This window comes from Balearica regulorum, chromosome 17 (assembly GCF_011004875.1).
Source record: "Balearica regulorum gibbericeps isolate bBalReg1 chromosome 17, bBalReg1.pri, whole genome shotgun sequence".
Taxonomy (NCBI): domain Eukaryota; kingdom Metazoa; phylum Chordata; class Aves; order Gruiformes; family Gruidae; genus Balearica; species Balearica regulorum.
The window spans coordinates 2442301-2469401 of NC_046200.1; the positions used below are offsets into that span (position 1 = coordinate 2442301).

General features: G+C 51.8%; 4 protein-coding genes across 6 annotated transcripts; 2 read left to right on the forward strand and 2 right to left on the reverse strand.

Annotated features, from left to right (window-relative positions):
• Positions 1–289: 289 nt before the first annotated feature.
• ERP29 (endoplasmic reticulum protein 29) lies at positions 290–5498 on the forward strand. Its single transcript, XM_075769868.1, has 3 exons — positions 290–474; positions 2343–2481; positions 3621–5498. Exons 1-3 carry the CDS (start codon positions 355–357, stop codon positions 4121–4123), a joined length of 762 nt encoding a protein of 253 aa, XP_075625983.1. The 5' UTR covers positions 290–354; the 3' UTR covers positions 4124–5498.
• A 273-nt stretch (positions 5499–5771) lies between these two features.
• TMEM116 (transmembrane protein 116) lies at positions 5772–19493 on the forward strand. Of its 3 annotated transcripts, none has more exons than XM_075769871.1 (11): positions 5772–5924; positions 6644–6690; positions 6836–6899; positions 10719–10850; positions 14780–14884; positions 16404–16453; positions 16893–16976; positions 17058–17196; positions 17682–17826; positions 17939–18012; positions 18535–19493. In XM_075769871.1, exons 2-11 carry the CDS (start codon positions 6677–6679, stop codon positions 18733–18735), a joined length of 1008 nt encoding a protein of 335 aa, XP_075625986.1. In that variant the 5' UTR covers positions 5772–5924; positions 6644–6676; the 3' UTR covers positions 18736–19493. The 3 variants fall into 3 exon arrangements, with proteins under 3 accessions (XP_075625986.1, XP_075625985.1, XP_075625984.1); XM_075769870.1 differs by lacking the exon at positions 5772–5924 and adding an exon at positions 5965–6333; XM_075769869.1 differs by lacking the exon at positions 5772–5924 and adding an exon at positions 5965–6003.
• Positions 19494–19609: 116 nt separating this feature from the next.
• Positions 19610–22567, reverse strand: LOC104633005 (disintegrin and metalloproteinase domain-containing protein 20-like). The gene has a single exon (XM_010299067.2). The coding sequence runs from the start codon at positions 22460–22462 to the stop codon at positions 19748–19750; it is 2715 nt and encodes a 904-aa protein (XP_010297369.2). The 5' UTR covers positions 22463–22567; the 3' UTR covers positions 19610–19747.
• Positions 22568–23742: 1175 nt separating this feature from the next.
• On the reverse strand, positions 23743–26573 carry LOC104633004 (disintegrin and metalloproteinase domain-containing protein 20-like). The gene has a single exon (XM_010299066.2). It carries the CDS (start codon positions 26346–26348, stop codon positions 24012–24014), a length of 2337 nt encoding a protein of 778 aa, XP_010297368.2. The 5' UTR covers positions 26349–26573; the 3' UTR covers positions 23743–24011.
• Positions 26574–27101: the final 528 nt, after the last annotated feature.

Genomic DNA, 27101 nt, shown 5'->3' on the forward strand with positions numbered 1-27101 from the left:
AGGCTGTCCAGCGAGGCCAGATCCTGCACTCTGCCCTTTCGCCTGCCTTCATCGTCTGCGCATTTGCTGCTGGAAGCCGCCCGCTCGCATTTATTTTTCTGGCAGCAGCACCGCGGCGTGCTGCCCCCCGAGGGAAGGGGCTGCCTCTGCACCCTACCCGTTCCACGCGTGGCGTGGAAGCGGGACCGCGTTAGATCGGTGCTCGTGGTCCGAGGATGCTGGGCCCGGCCCTGGAGCGCTGCCCCGGTCCCCCGGTTGGCCGCGAGGCGGGCGGGGCGGGGCGAGTCCCCGGCGGCGGCGGGCGCTCCGCGCGGTCACGTGGCCCCGGCAACCCCGCTCCCTCCGCGCTCCGCCATGGCTGCGGCGGCCGCCGCCGGCTCCCTGCTCCTCTGCCTGCTCGGCCTGGCGCTGCCCGGCGGCAGCGCGCTGCACACCAAGGGCTCCGTGCCCCTCGACGCCATCACCTTCTACAAGGTACGGCCCGCCCGGCGGGCGCTGCCGGGTCTGGCAGAGCGTTCGAGGCGGGCGGGGGTGGGGGGGGCGGACGGCCGCTCCGGGAGTGCGGCGGCCATGTGCACCGTCGCGAATGCCATAGCAACAGGCGGACAGCCGCGGAGGGCCGGGAAAACGGTGTGGAGAACGGGGGGTGCGGAGCTGGCTGGGACCGCGGGGCCGCCCGCCCCCCCCCCCCCACCTCCACCGGCGCGGGGGAGCGCTCGGGGCTGGCGGAATGGCCGAGGCGGCGGGCCCGCCGCGGAACAGCCAATAGGAGCGCGGCAGGCGCGGCGGACAGCCAATCGGCGCGGTCCAAGTGGAGCCGGGGCAGCGCTGCGGCCGGGGGCGCCGTGTCGGTTCAGCCTGGCCCGGTTCGTCCGGCGGCACCGGCGGGGCGAGGTCCGGCTGCCCCCGCGGCTCCTCGGCCCAGCGCCGCGCCGGCTCCCTGCGTCCCCCCCCCGGTCAGGGAGCAGAAAAGCCGCTGTCGGCTGGCTCCTGCTCTGCCCGTGCGGGTGACCCAGGGCAGGACCGCGCCGGGGAGCGAGTCGGGGCCGTGAGCGCTGTCCGCTTGGGCCAATTCTATTTTGTTCGTGAGGCAAAAAGCAAGAGGCTTCAGGCAGACTGAGGTCTTGCACAGGGTTTTTTCTCCGTTAAATCACCTAGAGCATGGCAGGATTTTGATTTCAGTAGCAAGTAGTGCTGTGACAGGTGTTGCGGGCCAGGCTCCAGGCAGATGGTGAGACACTGATCAGAAGGGAATCATCGTATGGCAGGATTAAAGCGTCTGCTGTAGTGGTATGAGCTGCAGCGACAACAATCAGCTGAGCTGTTTGAAAAGTATCTGCCCTAAACAAACTGCTCAGGCACGAGCAAATACTTCTTGCCACATGGCAGCCCCCCGCTTGAATTTTCTGCTGTGACAAACCCTTTAACACTGCAGCACTCTACAACCCTTAGGAGCTTCCAGCTCTTCTGCAACAATAAGAATTGGAAGTAATTGGCAGAACACTGCAAGAGGGACTTTAAAAGGCCAGCAGAAATATCAGAGCGGTAACACCTGCTGTGCTCGCTTCTTGCCAGGACAGGAAATAAAGTGACCAGCAGCCCGGGCCTGAAGGCTGTTGTTACCTGTTGCAGCCAGCTGTCGGGTCAGTGCCTGACCAGTGCTTGCACTGCACGTTGTAGGTGGGGACCCGTGTTGCAATCTGACCCTGTTTGCTAGAAAAATGATTTTGCAAGGTCTCCTGCAGGGAGGGAAAAAAAATCCCAAACCAGGCAGCAGATGCATTTCCAAGCTCATTTGAAAGGGCACCATCCGAGCAGAGCAAAATTCAAAAGCAATGGCACAAGAGAAGAGGAATCAATGAAAACATGAATTCTCCATTTACTAAACCAGCACAACATACTTCCAGCATTTCCGCTCCCTCCCCGCACCTCCTCTAAGAGCTGCGGTTCTCGTGCTGGGACACTTCAGAATGACATTAGATTTGGCCTCTATCCTCTTAATGTCCCAATGGAAATTGTTTAGCTGACTTCCTTCCAAGATGCTAATCAGCTTTACAGTAAGCAAATCATGTATAATTAAAGACATGATCAGATCCCCCAAACCTACCACATACCATCTTTATCATCTGATGTAGGACTACGTACACCCAAAGCTCAGTCTTTCCTCCACACTGCAGTGAGTCATTTTTGAAAGGCCATAATTATAAAATTTCCATTCTCCCTCTGCATCTCCTCATTGCACAGGAAAAGAAGAACAAGCTAAAGCAACCGTGTAGATTACTCAAACCTGAAATGCTAAAGTTATGTCTTTTTTTTTTTTTTTTCTCCCTTTCTTGTTTTAGGTAGTTCCAAAGCATAAGTTTGTCCTTGTGAAATTCGACACACAATATCCTTATGGTGAGAAACAGGATGAGTTTAAAAAGCTGGCAGAGAGCTCAGGCTCCAGCGAGGATCTTCTGGTGGCTGAAGTGGGGATATCAGGTGAGGAACTCTGAACAGATTAGTACCATATGGGTTGGTGCGGAGGAAGTAAAATTCCCTGCAATTTCTGATGAAAACAGGCTCTGAGGTAATTCTGATAGTGAGAAATGAGATGGGCCCGGCCCTGTCAGACTGAAGCACTTGCGCTGGCTGGGCGCTGAGCCTCCCACTGTGAGTGTAGGAGTGCTGCTTATCTCCTTTCGGCTGGCTAATGAAGCAAGTCAGTGCATGCTGCTAAACTGGATGTCACCCTCCGCATTCATAGCACTTTTTGTCTTTTTATTTTGTTTGCTTTCTTTTTCAAGAGAAACCTTTTTCTTCCATTTCCAGGGAACAGGCCTTACAAGAACTGTGCTTTAGCCACAAGCTTGGTCAAACAAAGCAAACGTGATGCGATTAATTCATTGTAGCAAACTCAATTTATTGCTGGTAAAGCACAGAAAGCGGTCGTTGCAACGTGCTGTGTAACTTGATGTTCTTGTAATTGACTTTAAGAGAAAAGCAGTGAAGAATGGATCACTGTCACCTTACTCGCTCTGGCTTTGTAGGTAGAATTAAGAATTTAAGCTTACAGGAATTGTCAAACTGGGAAGTTTCACCCACACTGACAGCTCTAAACACACATGGATTTAGCTAAGTGGCATAGTTGAAATCTCTTTATGTTTTCTGTCCTCGGAAATAAATGCAATTTATGTAAGATGAGAAAACATCTTGCAGCTTGGCATGCTGTCAGAACTAAAATGTGTGATGTACACCTCGGGAAAAAAGTCTGTTTAACTGTAAAATCAAAATCAATGCATAGAGCAAAACAAGGAAAAAATGGCTATTTATTTCCCGTAAGGAGGACGGGGTTTGGATCTAGAGGTCCTGCCAATGCCTTACACTATCACAGTCACAGCAACGCACCATTAGAATCTTGTATTTTCCTTTGGAAAACCTAACAGTGGCTTGCCTTGCAGAAATTGTTTTCTGGGGTGGTTTTATTTCAGGGTATGGCATTTCCTGGAAAAGAGCTTATTAGGATGTGTTGAAACTCTGGAGACAAATATTTATCAGTTTGTGTAGGAGAGAATCCTAAATTAATTTTTTTCTTTTGATTAACATACTGTCCTTTTCTGTGTCTCATTTTCTCTTGACAGATTATGGTGATAAACTGAACACTGAGCTGGGAGACAAGTACAAGCTGGATAAGGAAAAGTTCCCAGTTTTTTACTTGTTCCAGGATGGTGACTTTGACAATCCCTTACCTTACAGCGGCCACATCAAGGCCGGGGCTATTCAGCGCTGGCTGAAGAGTAACGGCATCTACCTGGGGATGCCAGGCTGCCTGAAAGAGTACGACATGCTGGCCAGCAAGTTTGTGAGCACCGCTGAGAAATCAGAACGCCAGTCCCTCCTGAAAAAGGGTCAGGAGAGTTTAGAAAAAACAAAAGAAACCGAGAAGAAGTCAGCTGAGCAATACTTGAAAATTATGAGCAAGATGCTGGAGCAGGGAGAAGAGTTTGCTGCTAATGAAGTCGTCCGAATCACAAAACTGATTGAGAAGAACAAAATGAGTGATGGAAAAAAGGAGGAGCTCCAAAAAAGCCTCAATATCCTTGCTTCTTTCCTGAAGAAGAATAATGAAAAAGATGAGCTCTAATATGTTGGGGAACTTTCTACAAGCTGTGAAACACTGTCAAGAGTCCTAACCAGTTCTCCTTATGCAAGCAAACTTCCCGCTGACTTCAAGAGAGCAGCAGATTTCCTTCTGGTATTCTCAGTTTAGAAGATCAAGAGGAAGACATTCCTTAAAAACACAGTATTCTAAATGTTGGAAAAATCACCTTAAAGCAAGACGCCAATATTGTGTAATACTATTCAATAACAGTGTTAAAGTAGACAAAAAAAGCACTAGATTGGCCTGAAGCACATTCCTGGTGGTTTTTACAGCTGTTCCCTGGCAAACAAATAACAAAATTCAGTCTCACATTCCATCTTACATGTTGTAAATGGTACAAATCGGGTGCCCCTCGCATTCCCAGCTTTCCCTCGTCTTAGTGTCCTTAGGTTTTATGGTCTTTAATCTACCCCTCCTCCTATCTTTTGTTTTCCCAGTAGGGCTCCTTCTCCGAGTCTTGTTCTCCTTACCTGTTGTTGACTAAGAGACCCAGAGTTTCCTTTTTCTGCCTTCTCCTTCAGCGGCTCCTGTCTCTGTTTGGCTTGGGTATCAGCCAAATGCTGGCAGGCATAGTGAAGACAGGTCCTCCACGTATCAGAACTTGCTCCTCGTCTTTTCGCTGGAGCAGCCGTTTCAGCAAACGTTCTCCCAAAATCTGTTGTGATACCCTGACAGAGCGAGTGATTTGAGCTCTGAGCAAGGGCAGAGTCTCCTTGAGGTGCTATTATACTTAGACTTGCCAGTTTCTGCAAAAACATTTTTTTTCAGAGGTGAATTTAAGTGAGTTTTCTTATGGCTGAAGAACAGGTACGATGCCTGTGTGTTTTGCCTGGCCTTCCTGTCCAAGCTTCATTTCCCAGGTTCAAAATAAGGGCGTGTGAGACCAATAGGACATCTGAAAGTCTCAAGCCATGGTTAACATGAACACAGTATTTTCTCCAGCCTCGTCTTCAGAAGGGATTGGACAGTCAAACTAAAGCTTCATCAACATTTGGTAGTTTTAAGTATTTGAAAATGAGGTCTTGCAACAAGAAGCAGAAGTGTTTGTGAAGCCCCGTGTATACAATTTTAACAGAGATGCCTGGCCCAGGGATCAGGTCAGTCCTCGTGATACGGCATGTGCTGTTCATGCTGTGTGGAATTCAGATGGCCACTGGAAGATGCTGTACTCCTCATCAGGGTTAGAGTTGAGAAACACCTGTGCATCATGCCTTCAGACTACACTTTAAGCTAAGCAAAACTGATGTCTGTGGGAGCTCTGCTGCCTTTTGAATCCTGGGGTGGGTACAAGGAGCAGATATTGCTGCAAGATAAAATGTATTAATGATGCTATAATTAAAAAAAAAGTTCCAATTAATCAGTGCTTCTTAAACTGCTTTCTAGAGAAACTGCTGCTGATTTTGCAGTTAGAGGGGAAGGCAAAGGCTGATCAGGCAGACGATGCCGCCTAGATGCGAAAGGAATGTCCCGGAGATGAAGGTTTACACGAAGCGATGGCAGGGTGTCCCTCGGGCCCGGCACCCTCTCCTCCGGAGGGGAGGAGGAGGAGGAGGAAGGACGGACCCCCGGGCAGGGCGGGCTCCAGGGGACGGTCCCTACGAGGCGCTTCCCGCCCGGCTCCTGAGGAGATGGCCGCTGGCTGGAGGAGCCCCGCGCGCCCCCTCAGAGACAGCACCGCCCATCGCCCGCGCGCTCCTTAAAGCAGCTCCCCACCCCGGCCGCTCGTGACGCAGCGAGGGGCGGTGCCTCGGAGGAGCGATGGGGAGTGCGGTGCCAGCTTGCTGTGTGGGGGAAGCTGAGCAGGGCCGTGCCCGGTCGGCCGTGGGTGCAGTACGCCTGGGGTGTTTTGTCCGGGGTCCCCGGTGACCCCTCTCGCCTGGGCTGGGTCGGGTTCCGCACCCCGGTGGGGATGCGCGGGTACCCGGTTCCCGAGACGCCAGCCGCGCTCTTTCCCCGGGGCTCCAGCCCCCGCCCCCCCCCCCCCACCCCAACCCCTCTGTACGACCGGGCGCTGCCCGCAGCCGGTCCCGACGGCGGGGGCCGGTCCCGGGGCGCGGGGCGGGCCGGGCGCGGGGTGGCCCCGGGGCGGAGCGCAGGCGGTGCCCGCAGCCCCGGGAGCGCTACGGCGGCGGCGGCGGGTACCCATGGCCCTCCCGGCGGAGGCGGCCCGGCTGGACGCGGGCTGGCAGGAGGTGAGCGAGCCCCGCCGGTACCGGCACCCCCGGGCACAGCGGCTGTCCCCTCACCCGGGGCCCTGCCCGTCCGCTCCCGTTCGCCCCCATCCCCTCCCCGCCTGCCCCGGCCAGCCCTTCCCCAGCCCTGCGGCGGCAGCAGCAGCAGCTCTGCCCGCTCCTCTCCGGGGGGTGCGGGCTGAGAGCCGCCCCCGGCACCCCACCACCCCCTCGGGCCGCGGCTCCCCGGTCTGTGCCTGCCCGCAGGGCGGCTGGCGCGTCCGTGGGGTGCTCCGGGCCGTGCTCAGCTCCCACCCGTCCTTCCCCCCAGGTCTACTCGGCTCTCCAGTGGATACAGTTCACCATGGCCATGCTCAGGTACGACGCGCTGCTAAACCCGCGTCCCCGGGATGCCGGGCTGGAGTTACTGTTGCAACGACGATTTTCTCCAGAAAAAAAGAGAAATCGCTTATCCCAGCGAGGCAGATGTGCTCCCGTTCCAACCTGTGCTTTGTTTTCTCAGTGTTATAGGTTCCAGTTCAATTATTGCTTACGCCGTCTTTCAAAATGCAGTGCGGTCCCCCGAGGTAAGGACTGCGCCTCCTTTTCCACCCTAAATCGAGGTGTTGGTACCTTGCAGATGGGTTGCAAAGACCCGGGGTGGGTCAGGCACTCTGCTAGGAGCAACGGCAGATCTCGGGCTTAGGCGGTTAAACCTCGTTTAACAGCTGGGAGGGAAAGGCTTGCCAAGAGTTTGGCCTTTTGTCCGTGATAGGAGTTGAAGGGACTAACCTTGAGCTGTACCCACGCAGGGAGAAGCAGGTTCCTTAGCCCCGCACTTTCTACCGCTCCAGGAACATCCTCCAGTCGTTCAGATACAACCTGGGAACAGGGATTTGTTAGCCTGTTCTCCTCTGTGGGGCAAAATGCCCAGAGGGCTGAGGACCTGCGTACAATGCTGCTGAAGTGCAAATTGGAGATGCCCCTGTAGGAAATGTATTTACAGGGGTTTGTCTTCAGGCATTTCTGAGTAGTTTTTCCAGGCAGGTGCACTACTAAAACTGATACAATTCAAAGACGCTGCAAAGTTCAGACAAAAAGAGACCAGGCTGAAAAGGAATTTGTTGTGCTGGGCTCCGCAGTGAGGCTTTGGAAGACTCACCCCGGTCACGCGCAGGAGCCGCGAACATCTCTAATGCTGGAGCAGCGGGGCTCGGGTGCAGGCTTCGCTCGGCGGGGGACTGTCCGCACGTGCACTGCAGATCTGACATGGACGCAGTGCCGGGCACATCCTGAGTGCATCACACGTACAGGTCGTGTGCAGGGAACCCCGCGTGTCTGGGATGTATCAGATGCGCTGAGCAGGAGGGGAGCCGGGCTTTTGCTGCGCACACGCGGTCCCTCTGTCTGTCCAGGCTTTACCCGAGGCAACGCACAGAGCCCATCTGTGTGAAGCCGGGCTTCGTTGTCCGGGGTTTGCAGATGTGTGGCAGCCCGATCTGTGGACCACGTAGATAACAGGTTACTGCTGGGAGCCGTAGGGCAGTATTGCTGGCAGCTATGTTGTAACAACACTGTATTTGTACTTCCCTTGTCTTTGATGTTCTTTGTGCATGGTGGGTTTGATCTGCAGCCCAGAGAACAGGACTTCCAGGGAATGCAGCGAGCTATCCCCAGAGAAGGCAGGCATACAGTCAAGCTAACAACTGGCACATCGTTGGATAAAGCAAGGTGGAGAGGAGAACATGAGACTAGGTTTGCAGGGCAAATTTGCACCGCTTCCAGCATGCGGGGCAGTCTTGCTCCCAGGCAGCCAGCCTCCTGGAAACGCTCTGCCCAGCACATCGAGAACGAGCTGCGGAGATCTTGGTGCATTCCCGAGGAGGAAGGAAGGCTGGGACCTCACCTTAGTGCAGGGATGGAAAACCTGCCTGAGGTTGTGCTGCACAAGGTGCACATCAAAGGTCCCCTCTGTCACATCTGCTGCATCTGGAGAGCTCCAGACAAGGTTCTCCACTCTGGTATGATACGGAGCTGGGTTTGGCAGGTGTCCTGCTGTGACTCAGCAGCCTCAGCCCGTTTACTTCCACGGCTAGAAGTCTGCATTACTCAGGAGCCCTTGTGCCATTAGTCATATGATGTGGCTGTGGCTTGAGAGCTGTGCTCTAGCTGCTTGGGAGCCACACATGGCTCCAGGTCACAGATGGACCCTTCCTGCTTGAGGGAGTCCAGATGTTTCTGCTCAGATTATTACTACAAATCCGGATAGGAGGGATGCATACCAGCTGGAGTGACTTGTCTGCATCGGGCTTCCAGGCTCTTTTGCTGCTGCCAAGGAGATCCGTTGTTGGTGTTTCAAAAGCGGCAAAATCTTCAGTAACTTCCCCATTGCCTTGTCCCCATGTTTCTGGTCTTAAGGGGAAATTTGTAAACAAAGGAGCTGGAAGAGATCCATATCAAAGCTTGCCACAAACAGCTTATTCCCTGCGTCATGAGGCTCCAGAGTAAAATGTTTAAAAATAAACAGCTCTGGAGGCTGGGAGGAGAACGATGTTATAAACACTTCCCCTCCTGCCCCCAGCCTAGGAAATCAAATATTGCATTCTTGAAGCTTGCTTTCTGTCTCTACGGGGTCAATAAAACTCTTCAGCCTGAGCTAAATCATTCAGGAGATGATGGAAAGCAAGGAAGAAAGAACTTCCTCTGTCATGTCAACAGGTTCCGTGCAGGCAGACGTCCCTGGGCAATGGCCAGACAGAGCTAAATCAACATGGATGCTCCAGCCCAGCAGCTCATCTGAACCATTACGTCTTTACATTCCCTTCCTCTATTTTATAAATACCATTTGGTTTTTTTTTTTCTTTTCCCTTTTGCAAGTAAGAGCCATGCTGCCTTTTACTTACCACTGTGTCACCTACTTCTTTCTTTAGGTCTGTGCCAAAATAGCTCCTCAACCAAACAGTGGTGCCTGGCTCCGAGGACACTTGTTGCTAGAGAAAGGGGTCACCCATTCGATTGCAAAAGTTGCTTCTTTGATTATTTCAGAGCTGCTTCGTTTTAACCTCGTGTGCTTGCAAACTGGACGGTGTCCCCAGCCTGTCATGCCTAGGACTGCCTGCCAGGGCTCCAGTTCTGCACCAGCAAGGAAAAGCCTGGTTCAAAAAGACGTTCGTAAATGCAATGACGTACAAATTAGCTCCGGATATTTAGTTCGCAACAGCAGTTTGATTTTCTGTGTTGCTGGGTTGGAGGGTACAAATACGGAGCTGGCGAGACAAGGATGTTTAGGAGCGACATCCTGCAGAAGGCAGAGCACCGGCCGTCCTGCTGCATGGCGGTGGGGAGCCCGGGAAGACACCAGGCAGATGTCCCTAAACTGACGCCGTAAGGACAGAGCTGGTTTGATGGGATCTACCTTACGGCTTACTGGTCTTACTAAGCTCTTTCTCGTTGCTCACGGGAACTAGACAAGTATAACGCAACGTGATGGGTGGCAAATGTTTACTTAAAGGACAATATTGAGGCAAATCTCACCAAAACCTCAGTTCCATTGAAAAAAAAATCTTCTTAAAATCAAGGCCTTCTGAAAAGTTTCCATGCAGTGTTTAGCATTATAATTTCCTGTAGGGAAAAAAAAAACAACATAATTTTCTCTCCAGGATGCTGAAAATTAGGTACCAAAGACTACAATTAAGAATCTAGATAATTAGGCTGATTTTCCAGAGTGTCTGCTCTCCCACTAAAACCAAAAATGTTGGCCAGAATTTTGCACAAATGTTTTCCTACAGTGTTTACAGTCCTTTTGGCCAGTGCCTGCAAACTGGAAATGGGCTGGAAACTGCCATTAGAGGAGACGCGACTCTGTTCCAGCAAGATGCAGTGTGCAGCAGAAAGACAAGCGGCTCGCGGAGTGAAAGTTAATCTGGCATGCAAACCAGATTCAGCCTTAGTCACCACCTGAAATGCCATGAAACAGATAGGAAAAATGTCCGTTTCAAGTTATTTCAGACCTGATGTAACCAAAAAGGTTACTTTGTGTTTACCAAAAGTTTGATTTCTCTATCAGTTGATTTAAGAAATAACATCGCTTCTCCCTGCCATCCTGTCCCATTCTGCAAAATTGTAACGTTCTGGACCTTTGAGATGTTTTCTGTAAGAGTTGATGCTGCTCTTGGATCCTGGGGCATCATTAGTGGCAGAAAGGGTGATTAGAGCAGGGTATCTGCATTGAAACAGCTCCTGAGAGCAAGGAGCAGCGTGGGTTTTGTGTGCAAGGATAGCTGCCCTACCAGAATTGCTGGGGGACGGAAGCCTATTTAGACGATGCGATAAAACTGCCGCTGTAGGTGGTCACGGGAGCGTTGAGACCATCGCTCGGACCTGCTGACCAATTTCACTCTTCCCAGGTTCGTCCACTTTTCTACCTGAGCCTCTCCGACCTTCTTCTGGGCATGTGCTGGCTCGCCGGGGCGCTTCTCTATAGCACACCAACCTCCAAGCAGGATCTCATCTGCTATAACCTGCAAGCGACAGGACAAGTGAGTAGCCTCAGCATCACCGTTCGTGCTGTTACTTTGCGCCCGTTGCTTTAATTAGCCTCGCTGATGATCAGAGCGTGGCCGTGGGGGACTACTTCTAGACAGGCTTTGGCAGAGACTCCCTGCGTGAACTTGATTTAGCAGATCTCTTCGCCTTGTGTGTAAAACGGAGATAACGAGGCTTGGGTTTAGGTACATCTGGTTTGTGAGAAGCAATGAGGAAGGCAAAGACAGCATGGGATTTCGTGGTTGCCACATTTGGGTTGCTTGTGTAAAGTGAGTAGATGGATCTTAATCTATTTCCTGTTGGACCCGTGCCGACGATGATCTCTGTGCCTCTCGCACGGCAGCTTTTCTATTCCTCTTCGTGTTTCCTCCATCCTGGGCAGGAACAGACACATTCTGCGATTCGCTTCAGCTCGGACTTACAACATTACTCATATAAACAGCCCTGCTTTTGCTGACCTGGCCCTATGCTCTCCCAAACAATCCCAAGGATGCTCAGAGGCTGCTCCGCCAGCGCAAGCTCAGCCTTGCGCCCCAGCGATTCGGCTGCTTTCCAGCTGATTTCGTGTGCTGGAGACTAATTGGAGTGGAGAGAGTGAAATACCATTTTCCTGACAGTTTGCTTTTGTCTCACCGAGTTCCCATTTCAGCATTAGGCTTTGCAAATCACTGCTCTCAAAAAAAAACCTGCAGGATACGGCCAGGCTTGGGCCAGGTTCACAGGCGGTGATTTCTGGGCTTAACAGTGTCCTTTTAAAGCACCCACAGAAACGTGGCCGGGAAGAGCAAGCGGCTGTCGGGAGCGTTGATGTGGTCTGGAGCAGCTCCCCGGGAACGTGATGGTACCCACGGATGGGAACAGAAACGTCCTGGCTGAAGCTGGAGAGGCTCCCCATCTACCTCGCAGAGGGCGGGGGAGTAGCTGCATGCGCAGTATGGAAGTGTTCGCGCTGTTGGGTGTCTGGGGATGGGTGCCTGCAGCCCAGGGTTGTTTCAACAGCTGTTCTTGTGGGTAAAACCGTAATACTCATGATGGCGAGAGCAGCTGTTCCACTCCTGGCTTATCTCTGATTTCTCTAGCTCCCCTGTGCCGCTGTGGAAGCAGCGCAGTATGTTCACGTCGAGAGAGGAGGCAGTGGGGTGTTTGTAACTTGGCCACTTGGGAATGATGCAGAATGAGATCAAAGATGGTTTTTCAGATGATGGTACAGGGGAAAAATGAGAAGAGCTTGGGAGAGGCTTTTCAGAGCTGGAAGGTGGAAAGAGCGTGTGGGGCTGAGGGTGTTTCTGAGCTGTTTCCCTTGCAGCTTTGCCTGGGGGACAGTTCTTAATGCTGGTGTGATCTTTTTATGGCCTGGAGAAGACAGGTTGCATTGCTAGAGGAGAAGTAGGTTGGATATAGACAATACGCCATCATTTCTCAGTGGAGCCACTGAGGGCATGCTATGCTCCCATACATTTCTGGCTCTTTTCTGCCCTTGCTTTTCCAGCCTGTGGCCGTGCTTCTCGAGGACACCGGCAAGGGGTGAGGAGCTTTACTTTCACACTGGGTAGGCAGAGCTGGCCTTGGGCGAGTCCTTGCAGGAGTTGCCTTTGCCTCAGCCCCACGGGGGCAGCCAGGGTGCTGTGGTGGGGCGTGCAGGGTGCCTTGGCCACAGATTCACTGGGCTCTTCTCCTGTGGGCCACCAGCAGATCACCCCCGGCGGGAGGACTGCCAGGGTGGCAGAGCCGGCTTGCATCTGGCAAGAGCTGTCGCTGCTGTTTGCTCTGGAAGAAATTAAAACAAACGGAGCACTTGCCATAGCAACCGTGCCCGCATGGTGCACGTGACACCGCGCAGGACACCTCCCTGCTAAACACCCCAGCAATGCCCTTGGTGGTGGGAACACCTTGTGCGTAAGTAGGAGCCAGTAACAGGTTTAACCAGCAGCTTCTGCAGAGCACAAGTGATCTGTAACCAAATGAAATGAGTACGCGTCTCTTGGCCCTGTTCTGCCCGTACTGAGCAGCAAAGTCTTGCGAGGGGTACATTCCTGGGTGTCTCGTAAACACCCGCGCCTTCTTTGCACACAAACACCAAAAAGATGTACAGTGCATTGAACGACAAGGGTGGGGACAGGCTCAAGACTGCTCAGCACTGGTGTTTGCAGATGGCAGCCCTTGGAGAGACTCACACTACAGTCCATGTGATGTGGTTCTCTCAAGGGATTGCCTTGGCAGCAGGATGATATTTTGGCTTATTCAGACTGTTTACCATTGCTTTATCACCAAGGGCTGCCGTTACAGCAGATGGAACTCCCCTAACATCCATACTCTGTCGTAAAGGAGGAGATTGCTTTGTTTCACTTTGTTTCTTGGACTTTCTGTTTCAGCCCCAGACTCTTGGTTGATGTTAAATGTAAATACTGCTCCATTTTGCTGTCCCTTGACTTTGTTCTCTCCTCCTCCCTGCCTTGCCTTTGCATTACAATAATAAAGTCCAGAACAGAGATGGTGGTTATAACTGCACAATTCCCCCACATTCTTCCAGTTCAGTTCCAGTGGCCTAATAATGTCCTGGCAGGCTCCGCTCACGCTGGGGAGCACAATGGGGAGCCACAGAAGTGTTATAATGAGGGACTCTCACGTCCCCCAGCCCCTGCTGTATCTCCTCGTGGTGAGCGCTGCAGGGCTGTCCACAGCCCTGAAGCTGGGGCTCAGGAGAGCAGAAATCCCTTCTCTTTCTGCCAGCAACTTCACAAGTGGCTTTTGGTTCCCTCTTCCAGAAAAGAAGGCAGTGCTGACATTTTATGAGCGTCTCCAAGGCATTTTGAAGTGCAAGAAAATGATCTTTGTGGACTGTTTTGGTGACCTTCCCTGGAAGGAACTGAAGGGCGACAAACCCTCATTAAACCTTGTCTAATGAGCTGGAAAGGCACTGTAATGTTCCTGCTGCACTGTAGCAGCCCCTTGGACTCAGCCTCTTGAGTCAGCCAAGAGCATTTGCAACCTCGGAGAAGATGACCGAGTTTGCTTTCCCAGACATAGATGACACCGGGGCAGCAAACCTGTGCTCCTTGCCTCTTTGGCAAAGGATAGTAAATCCATAGAAAAAATCACTTGTCCAGCCCTTCCTCTTTGCCTTTGCCACGGAAGCATGTGTTTCCTGTAATAAACCCAGCACATGCATATATATAGTATGATTACGCGGCGCTGTGTATACTTGACTGCCTGGAGCAACCATGGATTCAGGAACACAGGCAAGAAAGATTTGAAGTTTTTTTACAGGAAATTTTAGATATTTGGTCTCATCTCGAGGTGGAATCGAGGGCTGTGAAACTCTCTGTGTTCTGTATCTTTTCTTTCCTCCTTTCTTTACCATGGACAGAAAAGGGCTCTTGGGATGTTAACGCAGGCTTAGTGCAGATATCCTCTGCCTCACTTTCCTCTTTAAATATGCTATTGTTTTCTGTTTCCGTGAATTCACTGCGTAGTGAGCTCATTATGTGCGAAGCAAATTTTAAGTGCCATATCTGTGTTGTGTTTCCTAATGGAGGTAGGATAGAGAGGGTCCAACTACTTTTGAACACTTTATTGCCAAGATTTGGGCTAAAAAATTAGCTGAGTCACAAAGATTTGTATTTTAAGTCAGTGCTGCTGTCATTAGTTCTCCTGTCCCTGGTTTGAGGCCAAAGTCAAGCTGCCTTTGTGCAGTCTAAGGTGGGAGCCCCTCCTCTCCCTGGCTCTTCCCAGTTGGGTGTCCCACTACATCCCAGTAGATGTGAGCGCACGGGCTGTGCAGGGACGCTCACCTTTGGCAGGCCACTACGCCGTTTAGCATCCCGCCTCTGACCCATGGGCTTTGGGTTCACCAGCGATGAACTAAAAGTGCTACAGGAACTACCATTATAGGACTGAAATACTGTCCGTTTGTATTTCTCAGATATTCTACGTGGCCTCTTTTCTATACACTGTCAACTACACCTGGCATCTGTACACGGACCTAAAGATGAAATACAATCAGAACCTTTTCAGGATGCCCCCCCAGGTAAGTAGGACTGACGTGCAATGACTGTTGGGCACCAAGGTCTCACTGTGGGGTTGTGGTGGGGTTTCGGAGGTGCCTACATAACCATATATCTCACCACAAGGACTTTGAAGGCCCTTCTGCCCCAGGGCCGTATGAATTGATGTATCTTGCCCACTGAGGTCAGCAGAGTTACTGCGGGGTCTGCTGTAGCATCTCGGTGGAAGATGAGGCTTGGAAGACTAAAGCAGAGAAGGGCCATTGGCAGTGTACCTCTCTGAGCAGAGAAAGCTCAGAGTGGCTATTGGTGAAGTTCTGCAGTTAGAACTAGCACCGGCTGAGTGGTTCGTTGCTGTCACTGCCTTCTGCCAGTGCACGGCAGAGGGGACAGGAAAGCTGGGGGTGCCGGGACAGCCTGGAACTGAGAACTGACAACTTCTGTCCTCCCCAGGTGTCATACAGCCTTCAAGAATGTCAGTCAGGTAGTGTAAGAGTTTGAGATAAGGAGGTATGACGGAAGTGAGCTAGTGATAAAAGGACCAGTTGGCTCTGTGCACAGTCCTCACTTCATCATCGCTGGCCTTTACAAAAGCCCTTTGGGAAGCCGGTGTAATCGCTGGGAACCGAGGAACAAGGACATAGTACTCAAAAAAAAAAAAAAAAATACTCTCTGCGTTGCAGGCTAAACAAACACTTCACATACCGCATGACCAAAATCTCTCCTTGCGGTTGTTTCATTCCTCACACCTGGCTAAACAGTGAGGCACTGTCATGGCTGCAACCGGTGTGTTGCTCCCAATGTATTGCTGCAAGACAACAGATTCCTTATGCAGCTCTTCCCATCGCACCCATCAGCCCCATTTCCTTTCTCTTCCCCAGAGATTTGCCGTGCGCAGCAAACTTTGTATCCCAGATATTCCATGCGGTGGTTCGGGAGCAGCAGGTTGGGCAGATCAGTCTGTATTTCAATTGCTCTTGTCCATAGGGTTTGGATCCACTTGTAGGCCTGGTTTCCTTCTTGCTGGAGCCCCGTTCATGTCACGGCACCTACCAGAAGTTCTCCACCGCTACAGCTATGCCCACATAGTATGGTCATAGCTGATGTGCGGATGCCAGCTGCCAAAGTACAAGTCCTGGTGAGCGGAGAGCAGGACGCTCCAAATTGCCTGCATTTCTTCCTCAGAACATGAAGTTTCTGGGGAACAGGGCCAGGTTAAGTGAATGAGCAGTACAAAAAATGAGTAAGTTACACCAGAGAGCTCATCAAGTGTCCGCCTCTTGTCCGGTTCCAAGTTCCCTTCTCAAATCCTGTAGGAGAACAAGCCAGTAAGCAGGTGGAAGCATCGGTTGTTTCTGTCGCAGATCAGCACAGACTGAACTGGGCTGTGTTGATTCAGTGCAAAGTGGGAACAAACATTTGTTCTTGGTCTGGGGCTTAATCAGCATCTGAAGAACCCTCAGCTGCTGAAGTGCTGGGAGCTGGTTCCTGTGAACGGCTGTATGGAAACGATCATTTAATTAAGCTCTTTGGACTTTGCAGGTTGTAGATTACGCGAGTTGCATTGGCCGAATAGCAACGATCTCGTCCAGGTAAGATTTAATTCTCTCTGGCAGAATTGTGTGGTTTTGGTAAACTGCAGAGTGCTCATCTCTGCTTCCTACTTATTCTGAAACAAGTTTTACTAAAACCTGCGTTTGCCAGGCAGCTCACCAGGAACAGCAGAGTGACCCAACAAACTCAGAGCAAGAGACTCTGGATGTAAGGGCTTCTCTCCAACCAAGTTAATTATAACTCTATTGACTACGTGTAGCTTTTCAGAAAGCGCTCCCTTGGCCAATGTATTGCCTGCATGAATGAAAGTGCAGAAGTGAGTAAAGCTGGTAAAATACTCTTCCAGTGCAGCATCGAGAAAAACAATTTTTAAGTCCTCTATAGTGACAGGAGAAAAACCAAGTAGCGTTTGGTTGGGGGGTGCGAGCAGTGCAGTGCAATAACTAATAATTGTGCTGTTGTCCTTTCTCCTCTTAGCCTGATCCCTTTCCTTCTCATGGTGCCTGTGTTTTGCCTGGGCAACAGCAGTAATTGCTACCAGAACTTCAGCCAGAAGCACGGGTAAGCTTCGCGCGGCTCTGAAACAGCCCCGCTGCTGCCGAGTCACGGCAGGAGTTCAGGCTATTCCCTTTCTCCCCGCAGATGTCTCTTGATGCACACAGAAATAGCCGTGCCCACCAATGAGCCGCAAACCCTGAGTGGCTCTGTTTGCCGTGCGATGCATTTCTATGGCATTGGGGTCTTCCTCATTTCCTTTCTGATCAGCTTCATAGCCATTCTGGTAAGAAACATAGTCCTTGCAAACTAGCTGTTGCGCCCAGATGGTCAGTGTGAGAAGATTTTCCCCTTTTCATCTTTACATCTTTGCTTGGATGGTACCAGAGGCCAGGCAATGTCAGGGGAAGACCGGTGTGGTGCTGCTTCCCTTTTGGAAGGGGTGGTAGGGCAGAGAAAAATATCACTGTGCCGCTATCTAAATCCATCTGGAGTCCTGCACTCTCTCAGCCCGTCCCGAAAAGGGTTTAGCAGGTAGAGAAGGCTCAGAGCATGGCAGCAGAGATCGCCTCCTGCATGGGTCAACAACAGCCCGAATCGTTTCAGAGTCTTCAGTTCAGAAAAGGTCACGTACAAAGCAACCGCCCTCCCCCGGGGAGCACACTGTTGCGTTAAAAGGTTTGAGAGATTGAAAGGGGATACTCTGTCCTAGATGAACAAGCCAGACCAGAGCATGTGCACAAACAACAATGTACGCTTGTTCTTTTTTAGGTTATACTCAGTCAAGCCCGAGGTTTGTACAAAAGGTTTGTGAACTCCACGGGATTCCTGGGGGATCAGCAGTGGGCCATGATTAAGATGGTAGAACAACGAGTGGTTTTTTACCCCGTCGCATTCTTCTGCTGCTGGGCCCCAGGTTAGCAGAGAACTGGGTTATTCACAATATTCCCCTAGGCCATGGTGCCTGGCAATGACACGCAGAAGAGGTGGGGTTAAAGCAATACCCTCTTGTCCATCCCTTTTCACAGCTGTCCTCCTTGGAATACTGAAGCTGACAGTGTCAACAAACAGCAAAATCTACATGGCTCTTCTAATTCTACAGGTAAACGTCTTCCTCTGCAACCTCCGATGGTTTGCCTCCTCTGCTTGAACAGGAAAATCAGTGTTTGCTGCTTTTTAATCTCTGCTAGACAAAGCATGTTTGTAGCCACAAAGATTGTAAGTCTGATTGCTTTTGGTTGGCAAAGGTCTTTCTTAGTTGTTTTATGTTTTTCACAGGCTTGAAAAGGTCTCAGTAACCAAAGTCACAGCACCATGGAAATTGTAGAAAATAGGACTAGAAGGGATCCCCAGAAATCAGTTAGTTTATTCCCTTTCCATGAAAGTCTCCAAATGCAATTCCTCCTGTCCACCTGCCTGACGTGCCTGGAGGCAGCATTTAGCAAAGATTATGAAAATAACCGCGAGATCCCTACATCACGTGGCGATGCAGATAGATAAAGTCATGCTGGGAGTGGGAGGCTGGGCGTAACACGCCAGGTTTGACAGCCTGGTAGGGAGCCGCGGAGTGCTGTGCGGTGCGGGCTGCCAGGCGAGCCCCGATCTCCCCTCTGGTCTCTCCCAGGCTCTGACAGCAGCTTCCCAGGGGCTTCTGAACTGCATCGTGTATGGCTGGACGCAGCACGTCTTCCTCTCCCTCAAACGCAACGCCTGCCGGGACGTTGACACTCAGACTCCTCTCTTGCGCTCGCAGAAGAAGTTCTACGCCAGCACGCTCCCCACCAGCCCGCTGGAGGCAGAGGGGTCCACGTCCACCCTGCTCTGATGAATCCCTGCATCCGAGGAGAACCAGCAGCGTCCTAACGAGACCTCGTCGTGTTTTAGCAACGTCAGCCAGACCCAGTATCGGGCTGTCTGGGGCGAGCTGTCTTGCCAGCAGCAAAGTTAGCTGTAGTGCTGGAGGAGCCTGAGCAGAGCTATCGGAAACAGACACTTTCAGTGAAGATAGTTATTTATTTTACAGGTTTATATGGACTGTAAATGGATTCTTTAAACATGGTAAGTCTTTAGTACAGACTTTTTCCTTATGGAAATATCTCTAGAAATGCAGCAAATTCTATGTAACAGCTCAGAGATCTGGTACAGCTCCTTTGAGGGTAGGTGGTCAAAGGATGTTTTACTTCTCCAAGTATTTGCCATTACAAGTTAACAGTAAAGCAAAGGTGAATATTTTTCAATCATCTCTGACTTTTAATTTACTATAAACATAAGAACATGTACCATAGCAACAGCCAACTGCAAGGAATGAAAAATTACAAAGTAGTATAAAAAAAAAAAATCGGCGCTCATGTCCGTGGCCCGACTTTTTGCACGTTTCCCTTCCTTTCTTCATGCCAACTCCTGCTCAGCTACAGCATTCAGAAAAATAAGCTGCATCGACCCGGTGGAGCATTTCTCATGAACCAGGTGAGCAGGACTTGGCATAAATCTGTCTATACTCTTCTAGATGCTCAAGTGAATTATTTACTAAGGTCCCGCCATTCTATAGAAAATAAAACAGATCTTTAGCTGGATTGAAAACAACTAACTTTTACACTCTTTATTTTCTAACAGCTTTACTTTTTGGATCCAACCCAAATTTATTTACATAGTAGGTAATACAAGAAGAGGAAATACTCGAGTTTTGTGTAACTAACTTTCATAGAGTTTACACAGTTACGTTGTGTAAATCACTTTGTGCAAAATCTCTTGCGTCCAGCCTCAGGGGCGTACTCACAGGGCCCACAGTCCTTTCCAAACCTCAGCTGGTGGGTTTCCCACTGCTTTCGTGGTTTTTTTTAAACATCATCTTCTTCTTCCATACTCTGCTCCTCATCTGCAGGAGTCTCGCTTCTCTCTCTGGCTAACCTTGTACTGAAAAACGCAGCTATTGCCTTTCTGTATTTGGTTACAGCAACGAGGAGAGCAATCAGAACAAGGGCAATGGGAACCGTGATCCCCATTACCATCCCAAACACTTTATTTCGGACAACCTCCACCATGGACATCTTGAGCGGCGGTGGAGGGCCGCTGTCCACGCTCCCCCCCAGGCCATGGAAGCGGCAGTCAGGAGGGGCCCAGCCAGCTTCGCAGTGGCAGTGTTTGAGGTTATTGCAAATCCCTTTCCCCCCGCACAAAACCTTCCCATCGCACTTCATCCCGACCATGGCATCTGTGCACGTCTTGTTAATACAGATCTTTTTTGGCCCGCATCTGGTGCCATCGAGCCCCCCTCCAATATCAGGTGTATCGATGCTGGCGTGGTAGGCCGTGCCCCAGCACCAGTCCTCGGGTCCTGGCATCTGAATGATGGTTTCAGACCCCTCCAGAACGGGTATCCTCTTCACATTGACACACTGCAGCCTTCCACACAGAGCGTTTTGGGGTTCACATCTCACAAAAGCAACTCTGGTCCCATCGCCGCCACAGTTGCCAAATCGATCCCCTTTCATGTTCTGCTTTTTGAAGCAACTTTCTGGAGCACCCCGAGCTTCCTTCCCAAAGACTTTTCTGCACAGGTTGTCGTAGGTCGCGCACTTCCCGTGGTAGCAGTAGCTGTTGTCGCTGCACGGCGTCCCATCGTGCACGTGCAAATCCTGCGGGCACCACTCGGAAGTCCCATTGCAATATTCCGGCAAATCACACTCGTCCGCCTCTGACCTGCACTTGTGTCCTGCGGCACGAAAGCGGCATTTCTGACAGCATTGCCCAACGGAGCAGACGGCCCCCGGCTTCAGCCTGCAGTTTTGGTGACAGCAGGGATTGCCTCGGCAGTCCTGCGGCCCCCCGCAGTCACACTGCTCTCCCTCATCGATCATCTTGTTGCCACAGTGTTTGAAACGGAAGAGTCTGTGGGGCTTTGGGATGTTGTACAAGCAGTCGCCATCCCCTCTGTCCATCAGGTCTATGTAGCTCTGCCTGCTGCAGTTGCTGAAAGCCTTGGCGCCGTCGAGCAAGTCTTCTGTCATGTAGCACTTAGTGGCTTCTCCGCACACACATTCCTTTTTATCGTGCTCCATCCCCAGGTTGTGACCCAGCTCATGAGTAAAAATAATTGAAAAGGTTATTAAATCTCTCCGTATATATGAGACGACACCCGATTGATAACCAGGGTGGCAGATGCTACCTACATATGCCAGCCCAACGATTAGTCCAAAGTCCATGTAAGTAAATAAATATGCAATGTCGTATTCCATCCTCTGAGAAAGATCTCTATTTCCCCAGTCGTTAAAATTTTTAAGAACTTCTTCTATATCCTGGCTGTACCTGATGAAGTTGCTGTGCGTCCAGATCTCCAGCCCGATCAGGCAGATGCGAATCTTCAGAGGATAGTAGTATGTTTCAGCTAAGTTGATTGTATCTGTAACCAGAAGCATCACGGCGGTCTCATTGCTCCCTTGGAAAGAAAACAGATAGTGGTCCACCACGACAAATATCTCCACGTACATGGTGTGCTTCAGTCTCTGAGAGAAGTCATGCTTTCCTAAGGCTGTTGTAGCTCCCATCCTGCCCAGTTGGTTTTGGATCATCTCATCTGTCAATCCACACAGCAAGGGCTTGTGCTGCATCTTCTCTCTCCGATAGAGGAGGTGCTGGAAGGTGAGGGACCCCGGCACAGGTTCGATGCCATAGCTCAGGTTCCCGATTTCCAGCAGCCCCCTCAGACCCGAGCAGATGCTCAGTGTGACAAGGGAGCTGGGGCTGCCCTCCACGTAGCCCAGGTAGTAGCACTCCTCAGGGACATGGGGCTGCTCCACCACCCTTGTCCCCCTGGGGCTGTATGTGATCACCGGCAGGTTTTTCACCAGAAGTCCTCTCTTCTGTGTCAGGTGGATGACACGGTTCTTCCCTTCCACCGTGAGGGCATAGGAAACTTCTCCCCCCACAGCTTTTCCCACCCTGGGGACCAGTTTCCTTGGCCGAACTATCTCATGGACAGCATAGCCCGGCAGAGGATGATGGCTGCCCACCCCGGGGAGGAGAGGTGCCACCAGCACTGCCCAGACCCCCAACGTGAGGAGCAGGGCTTTCCCCCGACCGCCATGATGTGTCTGGAGCCATCTCATCGCCGACGCCTTCAAAATGGCAGTAAGATGCCTCAGGGAGGGTCCTGCCAACTCTTGCACAGACATCTTGGCCCTCTCTTCCTTGAGGCGCTCAGGCGGTGGCTGTGCTGGAGTTATCCCCTCAGGGCTGACACGGGACCCAACAAAGGTGCGTGCCGTCCTGCTGCCCCATGGGATGGCTGTTCCCCTCTGTGCCCCTTGAGAAGGTTCTGGAAGCGTCGTCTCTCCCAGCCGCCATGCTGCCAGCCAGCTGTGACACAAGGCCGGGGTGGAGCGAGGCTGTGGCACGGGGGCCATGGGTGCTCCTGTGAGGCGGCAGGGATGAAGGGCACCCATCCCCACTGTACTTCTCTCACTGGGGCACTGCGGGGTGGCCATTGTGGCCAGGGAGCGGCGGTTGATCTTCGGAGCCACTCCTGGGCCGCCCAGTGAGATTTGGGAAGCCATGCGTCCTCTCCTCCTCCTCCCCAAGGTGGGAGGGTCCCTGCCCAAAGATTGCCTGTGGATCTTAAATTCGAGAATTAACTGTAATAACACTCCTCACAGCAAATCAACTTTACAAATGTTGATGCCCCTTGGTCATCTCCTCACCTCCTTTTGTGTCTGTAAACCCACAGGCTCCAGATGTTTTTCTTAATCACACGGCCCTATCAGTAAAAATTTTCTGAGCGTACACCCCCAATATATGTATCTTTGGTCATTTATAAATTATATGCCTGTACTACTGAAGTTCTAGTATTTTCTTTGGAGACTGCTGCTGTAAACGCCACCCTCCAGGCATCCCTTGGTCGGTGGTTACCCCCGCACGCCTGGCCTGTGCCGGCTGGATGTCAGGCGCCGCTTTTTATACGCAAACCCCACATTTCATATCTATACGTGAACACCGGCAGGCAGCAACGCCTGCAGCGCTGCATTTATCATTAACCAGCTCTACCCGGAGGTGAGCAATAGCCCATGCCAACGGGGTAAATTCCCTCTTCTAGCACGAAGCGTTCCTGCTCCCCAGTGTTCATCTGCTTCTTTGGGAAGTGCTGAAAGGATTATTTATTTTTAATATTTTTTTTTTCACTGTCTCTATTCTGCTTCAGTGCTGCTCCCAGCTCGCACGGATGCCTCCGCAGCAGCCTGGCTTTGTTTGTCAGCCCGACCTGGCAGGGATCGGATGCTGCCGACAGTTTCTTTACCTGCTCAAAGCCTTCCTGCGAGCTCCTGGTCAAATGATCCTGCCAGCTTTGTACTTTTTGCAGAGGCCACTGACGTGAGCACTATGAATTGTTTTCCCCCTCTTCTGTCCTTCTTTCCTTTCAGATACATTCCACATCTTTTTCTCCTGTAATCAAGCCTCAGAGCCCTTTCTTCCCTCCTCCTGTCTCCTGTTTAACACTGCCTGATGTTTTCAGCAGCTCGTGTTTGTTCCTGGGCTGTGGTGCCGCAGAGGAGATGCTCAGGGGTGGGCTCGACAATGGACGCTCCGCCTGGGACCCTGGCTCCGGAGGAGGTGGCTATAGGGTGTGGAGACAGAGTCCTATCCAGTGACGTGGAACCCTCTGAGCTGTAGCGGAGGGGCCGTGACCCAGAAGTTTCTTTGCTCAGAGGGAAGAGCAGGTCTCCTTTGGGGACTGCATGCTTAGGGGAGGGGAGGGGGGGGAAAAAAAAAACCCCGCGCTGCTGCAGACCCCCATGCTCAGGGCTGCTGCCGTGCAAAAGGCTCAGCCTCAGCCCCCCTGGGCTCCTCCTTGCTCCGCCTGTGGCTGTCGGTGTAAGCCAGCAGGCAGATTTTTAAATTAACCGGAGCGCCCCTGTCATTTTTGTCAATGACTATTTTTCTCCTACGGAGTGAGGTCAAGCGAAACAATTTCATTTTGCTATTCTACAGAATAAAAACTAGGTTGCCTAACTCTACGCTTGCATCTAGAACAATTTTAAAGGAGTTCACCGCAGCTGAAGTCTGAATCTGGTGACTGAGTCCAGCTCTCCACTGCTGCCACGTGAAGACCTACACAGGGGAGTTTGGGCTCTCAGCTGGTTTTGAGCCATCTTCTTCCGCCTGGTCCTTCGCACCCCTCTCAGGAGCCCGTTCTCTAGCCCAAAAGCATCCGACGAGTCTGTTCAACATTTGGGTTACTCTGAGCTTTCTCACGTGCACAATGACAAGCGCTGCGAGCACCAGAACAGCAATAGTTATTACGGCAGTCCCGATGATGAACCTAAAAAGCCCCTCTTTAGTGACCGGTGTGGGCCCACTGTCAACGCTTCCTCCAAAGCCAATAAATCGGCAGTCGGGAGGTGCCCAGCCCTTGTCACAGTGGCAGTTTCCTCTAGTGTTGCAGACGCCTTTTCCTCTGCACGTTCTCTTGGCAGAACAGTGGGATGTCAAGTACTTCTCCTCAGGGACACACGTCTGATTAATGCAGATCTTCTTCTCACCACACTGCGTGCCATCCTTAATGACTCCAGCATCCAGAACGTCCACGCCCAAGTGGTAGTCTGTTCCCCAACACCAGGTATCGCCCACTGGGGTTTGGATGACGGTTGTGTGATCCTCCAGCCGAGGCAGGCGTCTAACGTTCGTACACTGCACCCTCCCGCACAGGACGTTTTCTAGCTTACACTTGTGAAAGTTGACATCTGCCCCATCTCCCCAGCAATTGCCAAACCGATCCCCTTTCACGTTCACCTCCTGGAAACACGGCGGTGGAGCAGCCTTTGCTTCCTTGCCGAAGATGCTCATACACTGTAACGTGCGAGATTGGCATGTGCCTGAATAACAGTACCCATCCTCAGCGCACACAGTCCCATCTTGCTTGGCCACATCTTCTGGGCAATGCTCAGATGTCCCGTTGCAATACTCGGGCAAGTCACACGGACCAGCGCTCTCCCTGCACACTTCTCCTTCTGGAAGAGGTTTGCAATTCTTACAGCAGCCTCCAGAAGTGCAAACGGCTCCTTCTTTTTTTCGACAGGTATTGTCACAACAAAGGTCCAATTTACACTGTGCTTCTGAGCCACAGTCGCACTCCTCCCCAACCTCCAGGACGCCGTTCCCGCAGCGCCGCGCTGTAAATGTCATTACTGATTCTGGCGCATTATTAAGGCAGAATCCTCGCCCTGACGCTATAAAATCAAAGTAGTGCTTTTTGCTGCAGTTGCTGAATTGATAGTTCACCGTGCCGTGCGCGCCCATGATGCATTTAGAGGCGTTTCCACACCTGCAGTATCTGCCATCGTGCTCCATGCCGAGGACATGCCCTAACGCATGAGTGACGTGGACAGCGGTGTCCACGTAAGGCCGTTTGGCAAACGATACAACAGCAGAGGAGCGTTTTCTATCACATGCACTGGCAAAGTTGGATTTGCCACCCATGTGCAACGCTCCCGCACCGTGATCGAAGTCCATCGAGGCAAAGAGACACCCCACGTCGTGCACGGTGTATGTAAGGCTTTGCTGCTTCCGCCAAAGATTAAAACGATGAAGGACCTTGGTTATATTTCTGGTAACACTGATAGGGTTCTTCTCCACCCAAACCTCTAGCGCAGTTATCAAAACACGAAGGTGGAAAGAATAAAACAGCCCATCCACCAGATTAATTATTTCAATAACTTCCAGTGTCACATTAGTTATACTTCCGCCAAAGGCGTCAAACCCTTCCTTGTCCACCACGACAAGGAGCTCCAAATACCGCGTGTGTCCCCGGGGCTGGAACTGCCCTGTTGCTGTCCCAGGACCTGGAAATCGTCCGCCTTCGCTGGGCATTTTGTACGTCACCGTTCCAGGAACCGCCTCCTCCCTCTGCAACAGGAGATGCTCAGCCATGGTGGAAGCTGCCAGGGGCTCGATGCTGTAGCTCACGTTTCCAACCTGCAGCAGTCCTCTGAGCCCGGAGCAGGTACTCAGAGTCACCGCGGAGTCCAGGATGCCTTCAACGTAGCCGTGGTGATAGCAATCTGCTGGCACAGGGGGCTGTTCGGCCATGATTTCCCCTTGGGAGTCGCGAGTGATTACAGGGAAGTTTCTTATGATGAAGTCTTTCTGCCTGAGGTGAATCGTGTAATTTACCCCCTGAATGCTGATGATATAGGACACTTTGTCCTGGCTGGCTTTCCCTGCCTTGGGGCCAAGTTTCCTTGGAATGACTATCTCGTAGGCTGTGTAGCCCCAAGAGGGCTGGGGGCTGCAGTCTGTGCAGGGCAACAGGAGCCCCCGGAGCACGAAGGAGAGGCCCAGACCGAGGAGGAGAACCCCTCGGGTGCACCCTGGCTGTGTCCGGCTTGGAGCCATGGTCACTGCCTCCCAGGCTGGAGGAAAGAGAGGAAAACATGGACGATGAGACATCAGAAAAGCTGCCTTTAACTCAGCAGCAAAGATCCCTTCTCACCATCAGGACATCTTCCCTCAGGGTCTGTCCTCTTCTCCAGGTTCAAACCGCCCGTTCCCTTCATCCAACACACCTTTCCTCGGCTCTTCCTCAGCTGCCGGCTCACCAGAGAGGTGGGACACGCCGAGGGCCAGCCTGCCGAGAGCAAAGCAGCGCAGGGAAAGCCCTGGCACGGGGTGGGAAGCCAGGGCAGAGCTGCTCTCGGGGCTGGAAGGGAAGACTCCGAGGGGCGACCGTTTCTCCAGCCCCACTTCAAACACAAACATTCCGTGGGGAAGATGGGAACCGTGCCCCGGCACAGGCCCGACACCGGCACAGGCTGGAGCAAGCCACGCGTTAAATACACGCTATCTCATTGCCAAGAGCCTGCTGCACCCTGCTTGGGCTGGCCCCGTTTGCTGAGAGCGTGATGAGCCACCGCTGTTACAGCAATTCGTTTAAAAGGGGATTAAGCGTTGATAAGTGGAAAGCAATAGAAGATTACCGGGGAAACAATGATTTGGTTGCTAATGGGACCTTCAGCTGCAGCATGAGAGCCTTCAATGTTTGTTGACAGATACCCTTGCAGGGCTCCTCACTCAGCTGAGCATGGCACCGGGTGTTTTAACTATTTGAGGGGAGTTTTCTTGCTGAAAAGGCAGAGGCATTCTTTCAGCCACTCTTCCTTGCATGAGTGGGGTGAGTCTTTTCTTGTGCCACTTATGCAGAGC